The 11,384-nt window shown below is 33.6% G+C and overlaps 1 protein-coding gene across 3 annotated transcripts in view; it reads left to right on the top strand.

Annotated features, from left to right (window-relative positions):
• Positions 1 to 4,589: 4,589 nt before the first annotated feature.
• Positions 4,590 to 11,384, top strand: part of LOC110039043 (gamma-glutamylcyclotransferase 2-3-like) — a 7,756-nt gene continuing 961 nt past the window's right edge. Inside the window, exons 1-7 of one of the 3 annotated variants that reach the window (XM_020743986.1) lie at positions 4,593 to 4,865; positions 4,954 to 5,033; positions 7,961 to 8,014; positions 10,357 to 10,413; positions 10,500 to 10,540; positions 10,839 to 10,910; positions 11,037 to 11,116. In XM_020743986.1, the coding sequence (XP_020599645.1) occupies positions 4,757 to 4,865; positions 4,954 to 5,033; positions 7,961 to 8,014; positions 10,357 to 10,413; positions 10,500 to 10,540; positions 10,839 to 10,910; positions 11,037 to 11,116 (493 nt within the window). In that variant the 5' untranslated portion in view covers positions 4,593 to 4,756. Of the gene's footprint in view, positions 4,866 to 4,953; positions 5,034 to 7,960; positions 8,015 to 10,356; positions 10,414 to 10,499; positions 10,541 to 10,838; positions 10,911 to 11,036; positions 11,117 to 11,384 lie in introns of all 3 variants that reach the window. The other 2 variants (XM_020743987.1, XM_020743988.1) reach the window with 2 other exon arrangements.

Raw genomic sequence — 11,384 nt, 5'->3', positions numbered from 1 at the left:
AGTCTCAACATTTTGCTCTTCTTCTCAGACATCTAACACATTGTCTCACGTAGCTATGTGACTGTTGTGAAATATGCATGGAATATTGTAGTCCATAGTAGTGGTATAATGCTCCGGAGGCATTCTGGAGGCACCAGAAATCCTCGAGCTAGTCTTTACTGAATGCTTATAACCACAAAGCACAGAATCTCAGATGCAACATTAGTAAAAATGAATAATAGAAGTAATCAATTAATGTTTTATGTGGCTCTAAGGTATCATAGAACACAATATATAAACTGACGAATCTTCCACTACAAGAAAATAACAAACCTTACAAAAAAGTTTTTTGGTTTCCTTTAAGCCGCGCAATACCAAGCTCGTGTGTTATGCATATCACAGAAAAAAAAAAGGTCAGCTAGAAGAACTTCAAAAACCATAACATTGAAAAAGAAGAGGAACTTGGCTATCTTCATTGAGATTGCACATGTGATAAGAACCAATAACAACATATAGGTCATCTAAAAGAACCTTTAAGGTCGAATGCCTCATAATAGACCAAAAAAAAACAAGTAATAAAAATTTATTTTCACATGTGAGAAATAATACAGGCATAAGAACTGAAAATAAAATTGAGATTTAAAATATATCATTTATATAAAAGTACTGATACAAAAAATAATAAATATTTCCATAACACATTACAAATAAAGTAACAACAAGAAAATGCATGTCTCCACCATTTAGCCTCCAACAATATCTTCTGTAATTTGCTCCATCAATTCTATCATCTCCCTTGCACCTTTCTCATTCCGGGCAAGTCTCAGGCAAATCAATTTCACCAAGTGATAAAGATTGCCCAAGACCATATTCGTATGGTTCAACGAAGACATATGAATGATTTTCATCAGTCATATTGAAGCCAATGTTGTTGCACAGAGGATGACACTGAATATAGTTGTGACGAGTCATCATGACGACCAAAATGTGCACTTATTTAAAAAATAGATATGTAGAAATATCATGCAGTATAACCCATTTATTCTTCCAAACCCCAAATGTCCTTTCAATGACACATCGTAAGAAGGAGTGTCTCTTGTTGAACATTTATTTCTTACCCCGATTGACATTGTTAACCCTCTCAAAATTAAGAATGTGATATTTGGTATCAGGGAAGTGTTTAAGATATCTTATACGTAATGGATATTCAACATCAATCAAATATTATTTTCCTAGTGTAAAAAAATTACTAATATTGCACAATATATTAGTATTCATTTGTTAATGTTCGAGATAGCATGGAAGTGATTTCAGAAAGTTATACTTATGAGTCCTCATAGTAATTTGAAAATATGAATGTCATGTACATTGTCTTCCCATCCGACAATAATCACAAATGTGAAGCACATATGAAAATCACCTACAACTATCACATTTTGTATTGGTGATCCCATTGTCCAATGTATGCAATCTTTTTACTGTTGGAAACACATCCCTAAACATTGGTACATTAAAGACATTGCATTTAAATAAATTTTGAGAAATATCAACACATAAATATGGCATATAACGGTGGACTTGTGGAATCTACGTAGGTGTGCTTTGGAATGTAGGGTCTTCAGGGATGATAACTTTTGATGACAAACTAATTGAAACATTTATACCAACTTAGAAGTATATGTTGATAATTTCGAAAGAGTTTTAGAAACGTTCCATGACACCCCTCATGAACTTGTTTTTGTGATAAACTATAGAGGGTTATAATAACACCTCTCTTGAAGTCATCCTGGATGAGCCATAAAGACCATGATTTATGTGCAATTGCTCCAACATATTAGTGAATTTTGCACATGTCATTCAGAACATGTTAAAAATTGTGAGGTGAGTCACAAGCAACTCCTCAACCCATTTATCATTGTTGTAAGTAGAAGTCATGTTGAGAGATAGAGAAACTTATGAGTTGTAATGTTCATACAACAAACATGATTTAAATGTAATTTTTCTCTTACGACTTTCTTTATCTTTGTTATTCACGTGTAAGCAATTATCTCTAAAAAGAAAATTGAATCAGTTTTAACCGCATTTAATAAAAAAGATAACATATAATGAAGACTCTAGTGCAAGAAATAAATTTAAGCCTTCGAAATTAAAAAAAAAAATCCAAAATCCAAACAACATAAATTAGTCCATAAAACAAAACTAAAAAAAATACACACATCCCAATGGTTGTAATGATTTATTAAGTAATTAATCATATGTTTAGCTTTCATCGACATGAAAAACTCTGTCCTGGTCGAGTTTTTCAACATCTTCATGGAGAATAAGAATAATATCATCAATTAATCATATGGTTAGCTTTCATCGACATGAAAAACTTTGTCGTGGTCGAGTTTTTCAAAACAACTTTACATCTTCATGGAGAATAAGAATAATATCATCAATTTCTGGAGTATCTTCCAGAATTCTCATAACCTGCTAGATAGAAGTTGCATGTGACCCAATAGACTCAGTTGCATGAAACCACCAATTTAGAGACTTGACTTCTGATGAATGAGACACTTTCTTTTTTTCTTTTTCTCAACCTTAGGATGTTTGCATTGATTAGTAGATCTTCTTCATGTAGGGCGAGGTTGCACCCGTCATTGGACTTAACAGATTACTCCGCTTCTAAATGCTCAGAGCGGGCTCCATGCCCTCTCTCGCTTGGTGCATATGATTGTAGCTTTGTGGCCACCACTCTACCAAATATACAATCCAACTTATCTTCAAGCTTAGGGTCATTGCCATTGAATCTGAATTTTTTTGTTGCTGGCACCGCCTACAAATCAATTAATAAATGCTTAGATTGACCAATGAAAATGTTGTAACTTTAAAATGATTTTACATTTCAAACATTCTCACATCCAATCTTTCAGTCTACCATTCTTAAGAAGCATCGATGGTTCATTTTATAGGATCTCAATTTAGACTTTGTGGATCCTTGCTTTTTCTCTTTCCACATTTTCCAGTCATTTTTCAATTGATCTCATTTATTCTTAAATTGCATTCTATCATACTCTCTCCCACGTGCTTTATTTAAACATTTTTGTTATGATCTATCAACATTCCATGTTAAAATAAGTGGCTAGCGTGTTTTCTAACTCGACCTCTTTGACACAGAGATCACAACATATTAATGTCATCGTTTTATCCCAGATAGCTGATGAACCGATTTTTTCTGCCTTGCCCATTATAACATCTAGCATGCAAAGAAATAAAGAATACAAATTCATGGGAGATAAAAAAGTAAGAAATATAAACATCTGCAATGCCACCACTGCATCACAACCACTACCATCTTATTTATCAACACAACACGTTGCCTCTTACCAACACCACACCAAGACCTCCACACCGCACCACACTACTTCCTCCAAACCACACACCACCACCTTAACACCACCAGCCACCAACAACAATAGCACGCCACACCACTCCACCACCTTTACATCACCTACCTCCACAACATACCACCACCTCCACACAACCTACAACCAACATCAATAAAACACCACAGCTCACCACCTCCTTCAAACCACACAACACCACCTTCAGACCACCAACATGAATAATACACCACACCACTCCATGACCTCCACATCACCACACTACCTCCTACAAACCAAATACCACCAAAATCACATCACACCAACGACATGGCACTCCGAACAACACGATAATTTTCCCTTGCCAACAACCAAAACACAATGAAATTTCCCCATGCGAACCACTCTAATTTCCCCATGCCAATTTCCACATTATTTCCAAAAAATAATTTCACATGACACTAAAATTAAGGAGAGAGGAGGGAGAAGAAAGACACCCTAATTTCCCCATAGCAAGAAAAAGTGCATAAAAATTTAACAAAAGCATCAGTACAACCATCATCAAATCCATAACATCACAGTATAGCAAAAAAAAAAAAAAACAACAAAAAAATAAACATCACAACACTCTAATTTCCTTATGCCATCAACCGAAAAAAGAGCACTGAGAAACAATGTCATCACTGGGCACAAAGATATGCAATGCAAATAATCTTAAAAACAAAATGCCCATGTGTAAAGAATATATTGGGATTGATGAAGAGCCAATGATCCAAACAAAGTCGAAGAACAGAGGGGAGAGGAATAGGAGAAGAAAGACAGAGTCACTGCAACAATCACCTTAGAAGGAATATTGTCATAGAGGGGATAGTCGAAACCAACAAACACCACAACAGCCATCACATAACTGAAACCAACGACCATCACAGAAGAAATGTCAACCCTACCTACAAAGACAAAGTGGCACGTGAAAGTGAGAACTAACGTGGAGGTATTATAAGAAATATTGTTGCGAATAAATGCTGAGGTATCGAACCCATGACCCACATCTATTAAGCTTTTCAGTCCAAATGAGACTTTTAAACAAGCTAAACAGGAACTACAGCATTTAAGCTACTCCAAAGAAGCCCTAATAAGTCTTAATTTGTTTTGTGAATTATAAAATTGTGGGGCGCATCCGTCCATTTATTTAATATCCAACGGTCACTAATCACGGCCGCAGCAATGCTGACCGCATAAACGTCTGTCCTAGTTTTCCAGTCTACCTTCGTCTCTCCTCTCTCAACTACCATCCACCGACCAAGAATCTCTCTCCATCGACAGTCACTTTCCCTCTCCTCTCTGCTAGCAGGGAGGAGAGAGAGGAGAATTTGAAGGAACAAAAGAGGGAAAATAAGGCAAGAGTAACAGAAATGGTGATGTGGGTATTTGGATATGGCTCCTTGATCTGGAATGCGGGCTTTCAATACGATCAGAAGCTGGCCGGCTTCATCAAAGGGTATCGCCGAGTCTTTTACCAAGGCAATCATCTCTTTCTCTCTATATCTCTCATGCTCGCTCGCTCGCTTTCTCTTTCATGGTATAAGGCCTTACGGGTCATGAGTTTTAGTAGGGAGCACGGACCACAGAGGAACCCCAGCGTTCCCTGGTAGAACGGTGACATTGGAGCTTGCTCCAGATGATTTATGTGTAAGTTTCTTTACTTAGATTTAACTTTTTGTTTTGTTTGTATTGTTTGATCGGCTTAAGTGAAAGAACTTTTGTCGGTTATTCTGCTATTTTCTTGCGATTGTATTGCTTGTAGAATCAATTGTTGATTGCCGGCTTCCGTGATCTCGAGAATCATATTTATTTTATTGTAATTTTAAGATTCTTTTCTTGTTAGGGTTTTTCTCTTGGCTAATTTGAAGTTGTTGGCGATTCATTCTACAGGATCTTCGATCAAATTGTGTGCGCAGATTTAGTTTGGCTATTTGAGTGGATTCAATATGATTTGGCATCATCACTCACATGAATCTTGGTTTTCTTTCGTTTGTTTCGTTGCTGCAAAAAATCGAGCTATAAAAAAAACTTTGTTTTTTACATTTATACTGCACAAATATTCTATATCTCATCAAGAATATCACCATTTTAACTTTTAAAAAGTGAAATTAATCCTAGTCATGCCTAGGCAAGGTGGTATGTATGTAAAAATTGAAGTTTTGGTGTTAGATACGTAAATACATAGAAATTAAGTGGTATGCATATAAATCTTCCAAAAATAAAAGGAAAAAATCATGGATATAAATCTATATAAAAGAAGCATAGGAGAAGGCTACAAGCATCAATGCGTATCACATGACTAAAATTTGTCACATTATTATGCTTGATCATCCATATAGGTAGCCGGCCATCATTCCCTCATCAAGCGGAGATCAACTCCCTTTGCCTTAGTCCTCTTCTAGTTTCTCATTCCCTTATTGTTTCAAAAAAGGAGGAAAAGTATACCTTAATTTCGTTTATATTTATTTATTTTGACTTGGGCAATTTTTTATTAGTTTTTTTTTCTTTATGTGCTATCATATATAGGCATGAGAATCATATGAGCTTTGTGCATCTTTGATAAAAGCTTGTGGGAAAATTTACGTGCATATCGTATAATTCTTATGCATTTACATATTATCACCCAAAATTTGATATTTGCACTTATAACACCTTGTTCTCATAAACCCATGTATGAAAAGATGTATTTCACTTTTTTAAAAAAAGTGATAGTGGTATTTCTTATGTAATGTTAAAGATTTGAGTGATATGCTTGTAAATATGAATGTTTTGGCGTTAGGTAAATACATGGGAATTGTGTGTTATGTATGAAAATGCACCAACATTGTATTTGCAGGAGCTTCCCTTTCTCCTAATTAGTGACTAATTCCCTCTCTCTTCATAAAGGGATTTCAATTTTTGGCTAAGACTCGGGTCTATTTTGGGCAGCTGTAACTTATTAAAAAGCAGTTGTGAAACTGTTGAATAATAATTTGATGCTAAAAAAGCTATGCTGACTATTACAGTTTTTTTTTAAAAGCCAACTCGCAGTTAGAAAGTAGCCCCAACACCTAACCATGAATGATGGGAAAATGAAGATTTTAGTGGCAGTTTTTTAAAAAAAACTGTAAAAACACAGCTACTCAAACAGACAAAATACGGTGTTGTTCCGCACTGCCTCCCCAAACAGACCCTCTATCTACTTTTGTCACACTACTCGAGAACAATCTCCACTAGCAACAAGGCTCTAAAGTGCGAGGTAGGAATCCTCCAATGAAAGTCAGAGCCCTCTTTTTTAATCTATCAATTTTAGGGAAATTTACATTCCTCGCACACAATTCTTATGTATTTACATAACTCACACCTTAACTTTCATATTTATATACTTAGAACTTTGGTATTTTAAACCCATGCTTTAAAACATGTGTTTCACTTTTAAAAAGCAATAGTAGTGTTATTTTTTTATGGTTTTAGAGATTTGAGTGCTATGCATGTAAATATGAAAGTTTAGGCGTGAGATATGTAAATACACAAGAATTGCGTGCTATGTATATGAATGCCCCCTTAAATCTATCCCCTTCTTAATCCCAAATTCTCCCCTCATGCTTAATTGTCATTTGCTCCTTTCTTTTTGACCCAGATTTATCTTAAAGAAAGAATTACATACATAACACTTAGTTGCTATCCATCTACATATATAACACTTAAACTTCTATTTTTAGTGCAGGCCGCTTTATCCTTGCATGAAAATGTATAATTAACTTTTTAAATGTTAAAATAATGATATTTTTTATTTAATATGAAAGATTTGGGTATAAATGTAAAAAATAAAGTTTAGGTGTTAGATATGTAGATATATAGTAATTATATGGCATGTTTGTAAATCCCCCATTCTTAAATCACCGCAAACATTTCTCATCTTGAGGCTTTTCGGGAAACCAATTGCATGGGATTCCTCTTGCAATCTTTTCAGAAGGCTTCTCCAGTCATTGTTGAACATTAGCCACCAACATAACATTGCTATTATGTAATACTCTCTTTCTATTTGCAGTTTGCAAAAAGAATAACGAATATGACAAGATTTAGAAATGTAAATCGTGAAGATTATATGATCAATGGAAATACATTGAGGCTGTTCATTTCATATATTATGTTGTCACTTATTTATCATGTGTAATTTGCAAGTTTAATGCCCTTTGGTTATCTCAATATGCAGTTACACGTATGTTTATGTTACGGTATTGAAATTTGGTTTTAGGAAAATTTACATACATACCATTCAATTCCTGTGTTTACATACCTAACACCTAAACTTCTATTTTTACATACCAACCGTTTTACACAAGCATTAAAAGGTGTAATTCCACTTTTTAAAAGTTAAATGGTGGTATTTTTTATGCGATATGAAAGATTTGGGTGGGTGATATGAATGTAAAAAAGAAAAGTTTAGGTGTTAGATATGTAAATACATAGGAATTTGGTGTATGTATGTAAATGCCCCTTTTTTTTACTTTTAAATTTGCTTTGCATAAATTTGTAAAGTTCTGTTAGTGACTAAGTTGCAAATGTCTTTTTTTCTTCCCTTGTTTTTGCAGTGGGGTGTTGCTTACAAAGTTAATGGACAAGAGGATGAGAATATTGCATTATCAGTAAGATTGGAACATGAGAAATCTTTTTTGCATGCTTTTACGTGATATTAGAATGCCATCTTAAAAGTACATAATCTTGAATAAAGTTTAATGTTTCATGTCAATAGTGCAAGTTTACATTGCTTAATGTTGTTGGCATTCTGCTTGCATTGCAGCTAACTTCTCTTCCTGTTTTCTTTGTTGGGGGTGTAAACGAGTCAAGGTTGGGGGAGAGGAGTGTTTGTTTTTGTTCGACTCATTCAAATTTTTGTTTGGGTTTGAAATAGGCTCATATTTGAAATGAATTGTGCATAACATGTTCGTGTCTAACTTGATTCAAATTATTTTGCTCATTTTAGCTTGTGTTCGACACAAAATTAACTTGAATAATTTAAAAATAATAAAAATTCACATTTTTTTTAATGTACAACATAAAAAATAAACATAAAAATATAATAATATTGTTATTTATTTAATTATTTACTTAATTTGAGTCAAACTTGATCGAATAAAAGTTTATTATGTTTGAGTCGCTTGCTTAACGATTGACAATGAGTTTTTTTGAGAGCCCTTTTCTCTGTAGTAGTTTTCATAAAAAATTTCCCAAGATGAAGACCGAGAGAAAGAGTGGTGGAGATTGCATGTTGGTGGGACTTGGGGAGTCAATGGCTTTGGGGTTGGAGTAACTCTGTGGACCGTAGATGGGATTGCCTTTAAGGCTGTAACTATTCCTTCGTTGAATACTTGGCCACCAAAAGTCAACAAGTATGAAACGATGCTAGTTTTTGTGCGTTTAACTTTCCCTTGGAGTAAAAAGAAACGAAAATTTGCTTGCTTACCACACAATTCTTGTATTTACATACCACACAAATTTCTCCCTCTGATCAATATGAGTGAGGTCATGGGATAGAGCGGTTTTGGTATTAATTTTGTCTTCTTGTTGCTTGTGGGTTTGTGGAGAGTCGCTCCCTCTCTCGAATTGTAGATCATCTTTGTAACTTGCTTATTTGCTTTGGTATTAATCCATTTTGGGTTTCTTCCCTCCTAATTCTTGAGCTGTTCATTGATTTTAGCTCTAGCTCGTATCATAATCATTATAACTTCATAGTGAATATTTAGAATTTTGGGAATTCACAGTCAATTAAATTATTTAAAAATGATACTCATTAATATATATATATATAAATTATTTAAATATGTATAATTATTTCGAGCCAAAATGAGTCAAACACAAACAAACAATACTTTGTTCGTGTTCGGCTTATTTATATATCGAGCGCAAAAAAATTGTTCGTGTTCGACTCGTTTGCTTAGTGAATGAATCAAACACAAGCTACTTAACGAGCAGAACATAAGTTGTTCTTGAACAACTAAGCCATTTTGACATCCCTAGTGGCTTTTTAGTATCATTGTGTAAATAATAGTTAGGGGTATTTGATTTTTGTGGCATTTACTTGCAGAGCACACAATTATAATGTATGAACATATCTCACACCTAAACTTTCATCTGTACACACATAACACTCAAAACCTTAATATCACATAAAAATAATGCTATTAGCACTTTTAAAAATTAAATACACATTTTCTTGCACATATTTAAAGCAACAAAGTTCTATGTGTGTAAATATCAAAGTTAAGGCGTGGGATATGTAAATACATAGGAAATGTGTGCTATACATGTAAAGTTCCCATTAATTTTTACATGCTAGCTATTTGGCTGGATGACATCTTAAATGATAATTTTTCAGATCATATTTCAATCGTATTGTGACATTCAGGCATATGCGATATGTTGGGCTACATCATAGCTAAAAATTGGCAAAATCATTTTTTTCGCATATTGTGATTGTATTAAATACATTATATTTGATTTATAGAATTGTTATCTAAATAAAACAACCATGTTTAAAACAATATGAGCAAAGTTTGACTTATGAGTTATGTGGTTGCTTGTATTATAAGACTTTGTTGTTTGGTTGGATGAATGTGAATGCAACATAAAATTTTGTTGAATTCAAAATTTACGTCTTGGTTCAATTTTAGTCAATTTTGAAATTGCCTGATTTCCAAATATACCGCAGAAGTTGCCACCATCGTCGTTGTGGCCGCTGCCAGCTTATGCCTGCCATTTGTGCCTTTCGGTTTACATTGATTTTATTTTACTATAAATCAACCAAAATAAAATCTAAAATATTTCAAATACAATACATTTCAATTGTTTTACGTTGGGCCTCTCAGCTTATATCCGAGCCTCTATTATGCACCTTTCATCATAACCATGTTGAAATTTCTTGCCTTGTGTGTGTGTTTTTTTTTTAAATTATTTATTTATTTGCATAACCTTCTACTTTACAATGCAGTATCTAGAAGTAAGAGAGAAGCAATATGACCAAAAGGTTTATGTTGATCTTTTTACTGTAAGTTAAGGTTATATTTATAATTTTCAAGTTTATAATATCATATCCACCCCCCTTATTTGAACTACAATCTAAACCCATTTCAGGATTCATCCTCTCCAACCCCAGCTGTTAGTGGAGTTATGGTGTAAGTGATGATTTTTTAAGGGGTTTCATTTTACATACATACCTCCCAATTCCTGTGTATTTGCATACCAAACACTTATCTTTTTCACATTCATCCAACCCAAATCTTTCGTATCATATCAAAAATACCATTATTTTGACCTTTGAAAAGTGAAATTTATCCTTTTCATGCATATATGTGAAAATTGATGTTTACGTGGTAGATATGTAAAGAGAAATTAAGTGGTATGTATGTAAATCTTTCCTTAACCACCTTTTACCTACCTTGCTACAAATTAATTTGATGGACTTATATTCAGGTACGTTGCTTCACCAGACACGAAGGCCAACACAAACTATTTGGGGCCAGCACCAATTGAAGATATAGCCAAGTAAATTTGATTCTGGTTTTTTTTTTATTTTTTAAATTTAAAAATGCATTTATTTAGTGTATTTTTTGCATATTTTTATTTTTTTTTATTAAAAAAATCAAAAGCAAAAATGAAAATTTTGTGCAGGCAAATTATTAAAGCAGAGGGGCCATCTGGAAGAAACAGGGATTATCTTTTCCAGCTAGAAGAAGCTCTCAATCGATTAGGTTTCGTTTTGCTTCAGATTGCTAAGTTTATCAACTGATTTTTATTAGGGGTGTAAACGAGCCGAACACGAGCTGTTCACGAACAAAGAGTCCTTTTAACAACCCTAATCATATAGCCATAAGACATAAGACAATAAGAGTTTGAGCAAGATTTAAAAATTATTATTTATATTAAAATATCATTTGAATCTAATTTAATAATTTTTATTCTATTTTCTGAATCAATATTTTAATTGATTATAAATCTTTGTAACCTTGTAGTCAATTA

The sequence above is a fragment of the Phalaenopsis equestris genome, unplaced genomic scaffold (assembly GCF_001263595.1).
Source record: "Phalaenopsis equestris unplaced genomic scaffold, ASM126359v1 Scaffold234929, whole genome shotgun sequence".
Lineage (NCBI taxonomy): Eukaryota > Viridiplantae > Streptophyta > Magnoliopsida > Asparagales > Orchidaceae > Phalaenopsis > Phalaenopsis equestris.
The sequence above is the reverse complement of the archived record's forward strand: the minus strand, read 5'-3'. Positions and strand labels throughout refer to the sequence as shown.